At 34.1% G+C, this 13,708-nt stretch overlaps 1 protein-coding gene across 1 annotated transcript in view; it reads right to left on the minus strand.

Annotated features, from left to right (window-relative positions):
* The window catches only part of LOC107687949 (nucleolar protein 10-like), a 26,789-nt gene extending 13,598 nt beyond the window's left edge, over window positions 1–13,191 (minus strand). Inside the window, exons 1-13 of the mRNA XM_016485444.1 lie at window positions 12,983–13,191; window positions 12,654–12,699; window positions 12,153–12,251; window positions 11,960–12,037; window positions 11,626–11,663; window positions 6,774–6,910; window positions 5,886–5,951; window positions 4,837–4,897; window positions 4,662–4,747; window positions 1,184–1,262; window positions 926–1,075; window positions 749–819; window positions 538–613 (exon numbers count right to left, since the gene is read on the minus strand). Coding sequence (XP_016340930.1) covers window positions 538–613; window positions 749–819; window positions 926–1,075; window positions 1,184–1,262; window positions 4,662–4,747; window positions 4,837–4,897; window positions 5,886–5,951; window positions 6,774–6,910; window positions 11,626–11,663; window positions 11,960–12,037; window positions 12,153–12,251; window positions 12,654–12,699; window positions 12,983–13,048 — 1,053 coding nt within the window. The 5' untranslated portion in view covers window positions 13,049–13,191. The remainder of the gene's footprint in view (window positions 1–537; window positions 614–748; window positions 820–925; window positions 1,076–1,183; window positions 1,263–4,661; window positions 4,748–4,836; window positions 4,898–5,885; window positions 5,952–6,773; window positions 6,911–11,625; window positions 11,664–11,959; window positions 12,038–12,152; window positions 12,252–12,653; window positions 12,700–12,982) is intronic.
* Window positions 13,192–13,708: the final 517 nt, after the last annotated feature.

Below are 13,708 nucleotides of genomic sequence, written 5' to 3' on the forward strand. Positions count from 1 at the left end.
AAAAAACCTCATAAAGTGAAATGTTCATGCCATGGGACCTTTAAGAAATAATTCTAATATGCTGATTTGCTGCTCAAGAAACATTTCTGATTATTATTATCAATGTTGGCTTTATCAAAGGACTGTTTGATCTAAAACAACAACAACATAACAAAAGAGCCTGTTATGCTGCTTGATTCGGCAGACTTGTATTTCTTATCATATTCTTTTAATGTATTGTCGTAAATATAAACACAGGTTTGTATTGAAAATAGTTTTACCGTTTACAGCACTTTGTTATTCTTATAATTATTTACCTAGAGCTAATAAATTAGAAGTCTGGCACATTCACAGAATATAGCTTACTTCTGAGTAGCAAAAAGGTGGATATTACCTAATAAAATGACTATATTTTTTATTATATTAGTCTTTTGTTTTAAAGGGGTTTTTAGTGTTTCATTTAAGACACGCTGCCAAACCAGGACTTGCAATTTTCTATTGTAAGAGACAGTCACATCCTATAAAGTAATAAAAAAAATTAAAAAAATACAAATTTACATGCCCTGTGAGCAAGATGAGATCAATAATTTTGGTCTGCTTTCCAGTAAGAGAAGGATTATCCTTTCTAAATATGCTACAAAGTTTATGTTGGCATCTTTCAGTACAAATGCTATGGAATGCCACAAAACTCCAATTTGGATTTCAAGGGGACAGTTAGAAATGAACCAGTAGCTTCTTGTGGTTAAACTTCAGTTCTATTTGCGTGAACTAACCAGAGCCGGGGTAGAGACACACATCATTGATGTTGGCCTGCGGTTCGATGGAGGCAAATACTTTTCCCTGAAATTAAGAGATTAAAAAATTTTTTTTATGCATTTGATGTTTGTCTTTGAAGGTTCATTGCTGGACGTCTGGATATAAAGTACACCAGCAAAGCCGGCCTTACATTGTCTTTATTCCACATCTTGATGATTTTGGAGTCGGCGGAGAGCACCAGGTCCAGTGGGTTGTGGAAGTGAAGGGATCTGATGGGCAGCCCATAGTAATGATCTTTAACCAGCAGAGGACGTGAAGAACGAAGATCATAGACGAGCACCTGAGGACACGTCACAAATGAGCACTGCTAGCCATTCAGCACTGTAAATCTGAAGAGCGTATTGATTTTAAACTGAGGAATCTCCTCGATGTGAGAAATAAAAATGACCTGTCCAGTGCTGGTGCCCACCGCCATGCCCAGAGAGCCATTAAACTTCAGTGCGCTGACAGACGGCAGACCTTCCACCCTTCAGACAGGAGAAAAGCACATAAGGATGAGGTGATATTACTCATGTTCTTTGATTGATTAGAGTATTCGACTGGAGTAATCTTACTGACCCTAAACTTTTGATATGCAAACTCTGGGCCTCGAAAAGATCAACATGATCAAAACTTTGCTGAAAAACCTGTTGCACACAATCTACTACTACTTCGTGCCTTCTGTCGGCTAAATGATAGTTAGACTTTTTTTTATCAAATAAAAGGCCTTTTAGTATAATTGTACAAATGTCCACCTTCAACTTCTGCTTCACATGTCTTTTTGCTGTCAAATTTTTATAAAGTAAACGTAAGAATAACTTTGATATTGTTAGTAATATTTCAAGATGAACATTTACTGGAGTGAAGCAGCTTCCCTTCACTTGATTATCAACAAAATCATGTTCAAATGTGAGTCTCAAATATTATCATCAGGCTTTTGATGAATGTGTATTTGTTCATCTCTCAATCTTCATTGTATTGCATTGTATTATATGTTTGGATCATCAAACTATTACTATATTATGTTTAAATATCATCTGGCTAAGACATATTATTGGAGATATAAAGTGACAACTGACATCTATACTGTTATGAGTCACATTACAAGCATCAGAATTGCATCTTACTTTTTGCCCATATATCAATATCTGCACCAAATTTCATATTTTTGCTCAGTTTAGGCCTCTGAATAAAACTGATCTATTTTTCTTTAATATATCATACTATATGAGCCATAAAGTCTAATGCATCAAATATGATACTCAACAAAAAACACATATGCAAACTTTTATATAGCTTTTTAAAATAATTTTAAGGTTCGATCAATTGTTCCATTTCTAAAAATTTTATTTTTTGAGGCTTTACAGGGTTAATCATAATACTAGGGATGCACGATATTGGATTTTTGCCGATATGGCGATAATTTTCAACTAATTTTGGCCGATAGCCGATGCCGATATATAATTATTTTTTATTTTGGCCAACAGCGCCCCCTACGGGATTTTGGGCATAGGACCCGGGGGAGGCTGCCGCTGCACGTGCCATTACTGTTGACTCTATCACACACGGAACGCATCATTCTGTAAGTGCATTCTCAGTTTAAATGCAGCGATCCAAACAGTGAATCCAATCACCATTCAGGCAAAACTTTGCATCAAGAATGAGCCATAATCAGTGTTCAAATTGTGTCAAAGCTCTTGGGGGGTCCCCCTAACCAGCCCCCACCCCCTCACCCCCTCCACAAAAAATAAATAAATAATACCCTTATGTACTATAAATATGGGCTTCATAGAAAGTGTTACCGAAATATTACCTAGTATGGTACAGTGGAGTTAAGTAAAAAAAGTTATTTTCCATTTCCTTTTTCTGCATCCTTGAAGTTAAATAACGGTTAACTGTTTAAATGAGAAGACTTCAGTATTTCTCTTTATTTCTGGTCTTATGCAAGTTTAGGCAGTGTTCGAATTGTGTCAAAGCTCTTGGGGGGTCCCCCTAACCAGGCCCCAACCCCACACACCCCCTTCACAAATAAAAATAAAAATAAAAATAATAATAATAAATAAATAAAATAAAATAAAACTTTATATACATATGATGCATATTTTTTTTGTCTTGTCCTCTTTATCGTTGAGAAAACCTGATTCTAAGATAAGATTATTTTACGATGATCAGTGAATTAGGTGTACCAAACAATCACTAAGCACAGAAGAATTAAATATCTAGTTCACAGCAGCGACAGAAATTAATATTTTCCAACAAGTTTAAAATTATTTTTACCCTTTATGGGCATTTTTACCTTTGTAAGGCCATTTTTTTTTCTAGAAGTGTGTCAAATTCTTACATTTAATCAATAAAGTCAATTACAAAAATAAGACATTTGGGGCTGTTACCAAACAAATAAAATCATTCTCAAAAACATTCATGCAATACAGAGGAAACACAGAAGCTGCATCTGAAGTGGCATTTAGATGCATATACACACTGTTTAATGCAAGGCATAAATGCATTTAAAGTGAGTCATTGCGATTGAACCGAATCATTCAAACGGTTGATTCGTTCAGTAACGAAACACTGTCATGTTTTTCAGAGACGCAAAACAGTGCTGTGGCTTTGTTTGGAACCATTTTTGTTGGCGAAATAGAGCAAAAAATAGGCAATATGGTGTCTAAAACGTAAGTCTCTTAATATGAACTTATTGTTTATAGAACTGTTGTATAAAATCAATCTCAATCACATTTGTGATTTTTGATCAACTATATGAAATTATATAAATATATACATTTTCTGCCCCCATATCTTGAATTTTGGGAGCATTCTAAATGCATTTTATGATACTGAATCATGCAGTGAAAGAACACACTCTAAATGAGCATTCAGTCTAGCTAGTGTTTAAGCACTCATAACTCCTCTTAATCAATGAAGCTGTCCATGCACGGTATGATAAATGAATCTCTAACTTACATCGTACGTACATCTGCACTTTGTTGCTTATGATGAGGGAATTCACGAGTTTCAGTCTGAACAAAAGTCTGGAGTTTCAGCGATGACTAATCTGAAACGCCTCTGATTGGCTACCGCATTCCTAAGCTCAACAGAATCGTGTGTGATTGGGTATAATGAGCAACGCTTTAAAAATGCGGAAAAATAAAATATGATGTATCATAAGCAGGTCTAACTTTAATACAGCAATCGAAACTTAATTTTAAGTATTAAAGTTTTATTGAAAAACCAGGGAACCCCCCCCAAGTATATTTTTTTGTGTGTTATGGGGGGTCCCTTAATGCTAATGGGAGGTCCGGGACACCCCCAGCCCCCCCTCAATTCGAACACTGGCCATAATGCTGACTTGATCTAATCGTGATCTAATCGCACTGTTGACGTGATCTAATCGCTAGCACACCCTGAGCACATGTGAGGTAATATATTCCTCATATCAGCATCATTTTTCATATCGGCTGATGCCGATATTTACATTTAAAGCCATTATCGGCCGATTCCGATATTGGTCCGATGATATCGTGCATCCCTACATAATACAATGATTTAAATCTTTATGACACAGATATTATAAGACTGGATAATTGACTATACATTATACTTATTCTATACTAGAAGGTCTTCTGAAGCCATATGATAGCTTTTTGGGACCAAATGTCTGAAACCTAAATTATTCACAGAAAATCTTGTTTAACAGCTGTGGTCACCATTCATTTTCATCGCACAAGGAAAGAGCTGCATTTCTTATGTGTTAACGGAATAAGTAAGTCATATGAGTATAAAAAAAACATAAAATGGTGAGTAAAAAATGACAGAATATTCATGCTTGGGTGAACGGTGAAATATTTCTTTAAGCCGTATATGAGAATAATAGATGGATGTAAACTTACTCAGTTCCGTCAGTGATGCTGCTGAGAGCACAGTCCAAAACAGCCACTCGACTCCGGACACGAGGGTCCCAGCAGTCCACTCTGCCCTTCACACACACACACACACACACACACACACATTAACACACAGCACAATAACTCTAACACAAACACCAGTCCTGAGATAAACTCCTACCTCTAAAGTTCCCGCAGCAAATAACTGATGAACAGGATTGATGTCACACACGTTGATTTCTCTGTGAAGACATGAGATCTTTACAATTCATACACAACTAATCTACTGTGATTAGGGTTGCAAAGGGGTGGAAAATTTCCAGAAAATTTCCGGCAACTTTCCAAATATCCCTGGAAGATTCCAAAAAAATCCTGGAAAGTTTCCAAAATTTCTGGAATGTTTCCCAAATTTACTGGAAATTTTCCACCTTTTTGCAACCCTAACTGTGATCAATGTTTGGGTGTTTATTATGACGCGTCCAACAGTATCATGTAATGAAACATGCTATTTTGAATCTCAAACTTTTATATAAATATATACTATTATAACAGCATTTTATATTCCTTTCTTATGTATCTTGTTATATAATTGTGTTAATACGCACAAAATTGAGACTACATCGGCATTTTATTAAAATTTGTACACTATTATAGTTTGTTAATTTTGATTTTATATTTTCTGTTTTCACTTTGATTTTAGTTGATGTTTTAGTAATTTTGCTGTATGGCATTTTTATTAGCTTTTAAAAAAAGATGTTTTATCTATTAATCTTAGTTTAAGTTTCAGTTGTTTTAATAGTTAAACTAAACGAAAATAAGAAATGTTCCCTTGACATGTAGCTGAAATAAAATAAATGTTATTTCAGTTAAGATAAATTGTATTTTTAACAACAAAACGTTTTCATGATTTCAGTTTCAGTGAACTATTAGAACCCTGAACTACATGCATTATTTTTCATTTTAAAAATGTATGCTCCACACAGCTACATTATGCTAAAAAAAAATATATACAATTTTGATGTTTCTATTTGATACACTAGAAATGTGTCTTTTTCATTGCAAGCTATCTAAAGGAAAATCAACAATAATGTGCTTTAACTGCATCACTGTATACACAAACCACGTCAACCAGCAGGTATATAGCCACCATAGATGTGAGAAAGAATACTTTCTATGGCACAAGCACAGCCACAACGGTGAAACAGCGCCCTGTGCTGGTGAGATACTTACGCTGCATCTGTCTGTAAGGAGTTGAGGAATCTGCCTTGTTCAAGATTCAGTCTGAAGACCTCTGAGCTACAGCGGAAACAACACATGCACTTCATTGAGAAAACAGAACAGCTCACACAAAGTTAGCAGTTAACAGGGTTTGCACAGCGTCCCGTGTTTGTATGTAATTAGGACCAACTGTGATGGTTCTAAAGACCTATTGATACCAAAAAGAGCAATGAAAAATCAAAAAGAATCACAGATGAAAGGTCTATTCACGAAAAAGCACTCTGGGCATTCACTTGCATTGATGTCAGTTGGACAGAAAAACAGACGTCACTGTCCAGAACAAATCAGCCTAACTCGCCATGCAACAAAAATTCCAGTCATCTGATAATAAATATTTCACTCGCTTCAATGCATTAATTTACCAATAGCATCATAAGCTTATTACACTACGCTACGTAAATAAATGGATATAAAATATTAGACAACTGTTCAAATGTTCTCTTTTGCTCACCAAGGGTGCATTTATTTGACTAAAAATACAGTAAAAACAGTAATATTGTGAAATATTATTACGATTTAAAATAACTGTTTTCTATGTGAATATATATTTTAAAATGCAATTTATTTCTGGGATCAAAGCTGAATTTTCAGCATCATTACTCAAGTCTCACATGATCCTTCAGAAATCATTCAAATATGCTGATTTGCTGCTTAATTAAAAATGTCTGATTATTATCAATATTGAAAAACATTAAGCATTCTGTGATGAACTGAAAGATCAAAAGAACAGCATTTCTTTGAAATGACAAAAGTAGATGAAATGATAAAAGTAGGCAGTAAATATTTGCTCTTGGTGTGAATAGACTTGGATAACACGTGATTTTCAGCGTGGCGTCGTACCTGGCTCCCACAAAGTAGAGATCACAGGAAGGGTAGTGGTAGGAAAAATCTCGGCCAAACTTCGGGATGCGGGTCTTGTAGTAATGGCCGTGCTGAGAGTGGAATTCCACATAGCGGTCTATATGCAGAAATACTAGCTAGAAGAAACAAAGACAAAGTCCTACAAATCACATTTGATTTGCTTTTCTAGTCGCATCACAACACAACTCTCAAACCTCATATTGACAGCGTCTCTGCTGACTGCAGACCTGCACAAATAAAATAAATACCACCTTTATCCAAATAAGCCTACTGCGTTTTAAATTATGGGAGGCACTTCTGGTTTGGGGAAGTTCCATTCAAAAAGACTGCAATAAATCATTTCAAATCAGAAGATTGCGCTACAAATAATCCTCATTCAGTCATTGTGACTGAATGGGCTGTACAATTTCATTCATTTTCATTTTCAGACGTCAGGAGAATAACGTTAAAGGGATAGTTCACCCAAAAATTTCATTTTGGCCACCAATCAAACAGTTGGTGGTTGCCATTGACTTCCATAGTATTTTTTTTTCCTACTATGGAAGTCAATGGCAACCACCAACTGTTCGATTACCAGCAATCTTCAAAATATCTTCTTTTGTGTTCAACATAAGAAAGCAACTCATACAGGTTTGGAACGACATGAGGGTGAGTAAATGATGACAGAATTTTCATTTTTGGGTGAACTATCCCTTTAAGTTTGGTATATTAATGTGACGTGATATAACGATATATATATAGAATAGCTCTTTTCGGCCCGCTGCATTATTTTCCGTATTATATTTCGTATTCCCCTGTGAGTAAACGAAAAAAGACCACATATACTGTGCATTTGTGGTCTGTTCTCCCAATTTAATTTACGATATAAACCAAGAATAATTCCCTGGAATGCACTAAGAATCTTTCATTTTTCTCCCGAAATCCTCACGTCTCTTTTCAGGTTTGTTTCCACACGGACGCTGAAAAATGTAATTGTTACGAAATATAGACATACGCTACCGGTCAAAAGTGTGGGATCAGTAAGACTTGTAATGTTTTTTTTTAAAGAAGTCTCTTCTGCTCATCTAGGCTGCATTTATTTGATAAATACAGAAAAAACTGTAATCTTGCAAAATGTTATTACAATATAAAATAATGGTTTCTATTTTAATATCCTTTAAAATATAATTTATTTCTGTGTTGCAAAGCTGAATTTCCATCAGCATCATTACTCCAGTCTAAAGTGTCACACGATCCTTCAGAAATCATTCTAATATGCTGATTTATTATTAGAATTATCAATGTTGGCAACAGTTGTGCTGCCAAATATTTTTTTGGAAACTGTGATACTTTTTTTAAGATTCTTTGATTAATAAAAAGTAAAAAAAAACAGCATTTATTCAAAATAACTATTTTCTAACAATACAAATCTTTGCTATCACTTCTTAACAATTTAACACATCCTTGCTGGATAAAAGTTTGAATTTCTTTCAAAAAAAGAAAGAATACAAATTTACTGACCCCAAACTTTTGAACGGTAGTGTATATTGTTAGAAAAGATTTATATTTTAAAATAAATGCTCTTCTTTTTAACTTTTTATTCACAGGGATTAAAGTTCCATCGCTATGCCGGATTTCCGTCAGTTCATAAAGAGAGTCACTTGCTTCATTCCTGAATGATTCAGCCGTTCGAACAAATCAACTGAATGAATGATTCAATGATAAAATCAGTGACTTGCCGCCACCTGCTGGCGGATTTAGTTTCATTTTTAGCATATAATTTCAGTTATTTAAATCATATTTCTGTATTCAAAATTTGATATTTAAAATCTCCACATGAATTTAATTGCACTCATGCCACCTCTGAGCCTCATTAAACGTCTGGAAATGCAAGCCACTTTTGTGTTCTTCTGTGCCACCTCTGTAGTACAAATTAATTTATTAATACTAATTTCATATAATTGGTAACTTATTTTTCTTATTCTACTTCTTATTATATTGGTAACTTATTTGTATTATTCTACATATTGTTTTAAATAGACATTTTTAAAAGATTATAAACATAATTTTTTGAATTTGACAGATGAAAATGATGCCATTGCAAAGGTATAAAGAAAATACTCCTGTAAGTCACTTTAAGGAGTCAAATGTCACCTCGTATTAGAAAGGCTAATTTTTGATCAGAATTTTTGAATATTGATCAGAAGGTGCTCCTAAATTTTTTTAATTAAAATAGTTTAAATTAAAACTGCTCTTAAACTGGGTGTGTGACAGGTATGGCTGAGGAATGGGGTTCGGTCGAAGAAAAAGTTTCAGTCAAAAGATTTTTTTGCTTTAACCCCTGCAATATAATAAGCCGTAGAATAAGACAAATAAGTTACCAATCATATGAAATTAGTATTAATAAATTAATTTGTACTACAGAGGTGGCACAGAAGAACACAAAAGTGGCTTGTTGGTACATTTTCAGACAGGTAGCATGAGTGCAATTAAATTCATACATTCATGTAGAGATTAATGTTTTAAATATACAATTTTGAATACAGAAATATGATTTAAATAACTGAAATTATATGCTAACGGAAATCCGTCGTAGCGAAGGAACACTTTAATCCCTGTATTCATCAAAGAATCCTGAAAAAATGTATCACAGGTTCCAAAAAAATATTAAGCAACACAACAGTTTCCAACATTGATAATAAATCAGCATTTTAGAATGATTTCTGAAGATCATGTGACACTGAAGATACTATAATGATATTTAACACGTCCGTAATATTGCTGCGGATAGGAGGAGGATCTTTAGGAGTTCTAGGTTTGGCACAAATGCACAGTATTCAGTATTTCCCCTGCCATTATATTAGGGGGTGCCCCACCCCCCTTGAAGGTCAAGTTAATTTTCTTTTCTTTTCTCTATAGCACAAGATCACAACAGAAGTCATTTAAAGTTACCTTTCCTAAAGAACAGGTCTATACCTTGTTCTTTTATTAAACAAACTAAATGGCCTTATGTTATTTATCTTATTTACACGACGGCATGTCATTTCTGTTTAAATGAAACATTTAAATGCCAGTTTTCCTAAATGCATTTAGACTTACAATTAGGACACTTGAGATTGCATTTTCATCGTGATACCGCGTGATAATTGTAGCAAAATGCAGTGTGAATTTCAAAATTAATTCTGAGCCAAATGTGCAACAAAATGGTTACAAAAATGGTGATTTAAATGTCTTTTATTTTTCTTAAATGCATTGACACTTACACTTAAGACGTTTCAATTGCATTTTCATGAAATACCCCGCGATAACGTAGTTTTAAGTCAATGTGGATTTGAAAATGCATTCCGAGGCGATCACGCCCCCAACCTGTCAATCATTATATCAAGGCGGGGCTCGGCAACAAGACGCACAATAGGTCAATATTCCCCATTAACCAAACGCTTTTCACCTGCCTCAACATCTCAACTGTCCTACCCGTAAGACTAAATGCATTTAGGAAAAATGGCATTTTAAATGATAATTTTGCTACAGTCTTTGCTTGGACATGTTAAACATATCTAATCAATTTGGGTAATACAATTTCATTTTAATTTTGCAACTTATAAAATATTTAAATGTTTTTAATTTACATATTAAAACTAGTGTAGAAAATGGCAAATGTAAATTATATAATTGAATTTTCATTTTGCACTAAATGTTGCACATATGGTATGGGATAATGTAAATTTAAATACAGAAATACATTGCCATTTTACATATTGCATCGTCATTTTGCATATTACATTTCAAAATTAATTTTGCTACCCATATGCTTCCACACACACACACACACACACACACACACACACACACACACACAGGCAGGGAGAACAGATGGCCCAGGTTGTTATGTAGGCATAGAAAATATCCTACATTCCCACTAGTATTTGTAAATATTAAGCCGCAAAACGACTATTTCAATATGAATTCTGCGTGTCTCTGTGTTAAAGAATGGCGCAGACACGCGGTTTTGTTTAATACTCGTACTGAAGCGCTCGTGACGCTTGCTGTGATATTAACCTCTGCCGTCTCACTAATGAGGACATAATACATGAACAGCATCTCCAGAACTGCTCTGAGAGTCACTTCATGAGCATTTGACCGTTTCATCTGAGCAAAACTATCATCATATCATATACACACAGAAATGTAAAGGTGTTAAAGGTTTAACTTGAAGACACTGCGGCAGAATTATATTACTGTTGTTCAGTAGAATGCACGTAATAGGCTACTACTACTACTAAAATGATTAAAACCTCATTTTTAAGGAATAATCATACAATATTTCTTTAATGTTTTAATTGTAATATTAAATCAATTAATTTTCATTAATTAAAAGACAAATTAAATAACTGTTTTGTGCCTTAAAAAAATGTAAATACACAACACAGAATTTCTGAGGAAAAAAATCAAAGGCTATTGTAAGAATAAATGAAACTTGTTTTATGCTTTCCATGCTAAAACACAGAATTTGGTTACAATAAAACATAAGGTTGGAAAAAACAAAACATTTCATAGGGCCCTAAACGTAATTTTTGTTATAGTTTTAATAAATTGATGTTATCTTGCCTAAGTTTCATGATTTAAATAAGTAAATGGTTTAAATCATGAACCACTGGTATTATTGCTCCAAAAATGCAGGCCTGTAGAAAGAGCAACAGTGCAGTGTTTGGACTAGTGTTACATTAGGATGTACCACTGCATTCAGTCCCCAAAAATCCTCTTAAATCTTACTTTCGTTAAAATAACAAGCGTACAACAAAAACAAGCAGACAAACAGAAAAAGACACAAAGCAGCATGTAAAGGCCTTACCTTAGAGTAGTCCTCAGATAGGATGTCAAACGTCACCACTGTGAGAGGAATAAAACCAATGTGGTGAGTGACAAAGCGTCCTTAATTACAACATCAAGCTGCCGCTTTACCCATCATCTGATGTGTTATTTGCAATCAACAGCACATTAATGAGAGCTCAGGTTGTTTGTGTGTGGACACTCTGATTAAATATTAAGCAGCGCACTGGGCTTTTATTACAGCACCCAAACCAAACCCTAGACTTCATACCACAAGAACTAGCATTTATAAAATAGATGGTATGCTGATGCTGATATCATATTTGCATGCATTATACAGTAATTATAACACTCACCATCAGACTCCAGGCACCTCTCAAATTTCAGAGACAGCTGGTAAGTGTCATAGCATCGGACTCTAGGTTTGTATGTGCCTGAAAGCATTCAAAAACATTTTCAGATGATTTCAAATGAATGTTCAGCATCATTGATCTGTTCCCAAAGTCTAAAACTGTACATTCAGCATATGTATCCGGTAAAGATACAGACCCGCGGCTAAAATGAACTGGCCATCGCGTGACACTCGGATGGAGGTGCAGACTGTGGGCATCTCAAAATCCTGAATCAGCTCAATCCTCTTCTGGATATCTATTAAAGATATGATTGAAGAAATAACCAGATGTCTTTTTTAAGAGAGAGTGTGGAAAGCTGTGCCAACGTTTACCATGAAAAAACAGACAGAGGTATAACGAACACATATATCAAAATATAATTCAGTATAATTTGACGTAACTCTAGTAAGAAAATAAAATAAAATGTCTACGATACAAGGCCATAGAAAGAAATATGACTTGTAATAAAAAAAGGTTGTACTGTCACAGGTTAAACTGATTCACTGGAGAACACAAAAGTTTCACATTACAAATAATATTCATATTACATTTAATATTACAAGAACCAAAAAGGTAAAATTTCGCTAAATTAAAGGGTGTTACAAATGTTAATAACACTCGACCCTGTTTTTATATTAAAAAAAAGTTGAGTGCTCACCAACATCATTGTTCTGCAAGACTCTCTTCTTTCGATCTGACAGCCACTGAAATAAACATATGTAGCGTCAGATAAAAGCACAGTAATGTCATAATTAGGACTACAACTAATAATTATAGTGATATAATAAAAAAAACATATTATACATAAAATAGTTGTTGTATCATCATCTTAGCAGGAGTCATAAAACTAGCTGAAAATAACAGGTAAAGTGTTTTTGTTTCTGAATCATGGGTGAAGGCTAAACGTTTACATCACAAGCTTTACTGTCATTCACTGTATTTAAGTTACCTTGCTAACTAACGTTACCCAAACAAGAAGAGTTTTACCTCCGGAAGAGATTTCCCGTGACTCAGATTATAGATCTTCACGTTATTCACACTGGACACCTGCATCTCTAAAGCGCTCAGACAGAGTTTTCAATCATAACACACAAAATCATGTAAAAGGTGAAGTAGAAATAGCAGCCGGCCTGAACATCAGCACAGTACTCCACGTGGATACACAACAGGAAGTGAGGAGGAGGCGATGGAGGAAGTCCGTGTGGAAACACATTCCGCGACGATAGTTCCAAAAACTAGATCATTATTTTACATTTTATTTATTTTTTCTAACATTTTATTGTTAACATTAACATTTATTAACATCAAAAATCAAGTCGCGTCTAATTATTAGGTATTATACTTTAAATACAAGTATTCTACTTATAAATTCACCTGTGATAGTAAAGCTCCATTTTAGTGCAAAGGAATCCAGCAGCGCTAAAAAGACGATTCTCTAATATTGATGAGCAGCATTGTTCTCCCATATGTATTGTTTTAGGATATATATATATATATATTCTTAATTTCAAGATCAATTTAACAAAGTTTATTTTTCTGAAGTATTTAGATTTTAGAAATAAATTTATACAGATTACGTTTACATTACATTTTTTATTTATTATTTTAATTCGAGACCCATCACCTCAAAAACGGACACAGCAAAAAAAAAAAAAAAAAAAAAAAAAAAAAAGCAATGCAAAAAACACAAAATGCAAAACAAAACATTAAAAA

The sequence above is a fragment of the Sinocyclocheilus anshuiensis genome, unplaced genomic scaffold (genome assembly GCF_001515605.1).
Source record: "Sinocyclocheilus anshuiensis isolate Anshui unplaced genomic scaffold, SAMN03320099.WGS_v1.1 scaffold421, whole genome shotgun sequence".
Lineage (NCBI taxonomy): Eukaryota > Metazoa > Chordata > Actinopteri > Cypriniformes > Cyprinidae > Sinocyclocheilus > Sinocyclocheilus anshuiensis.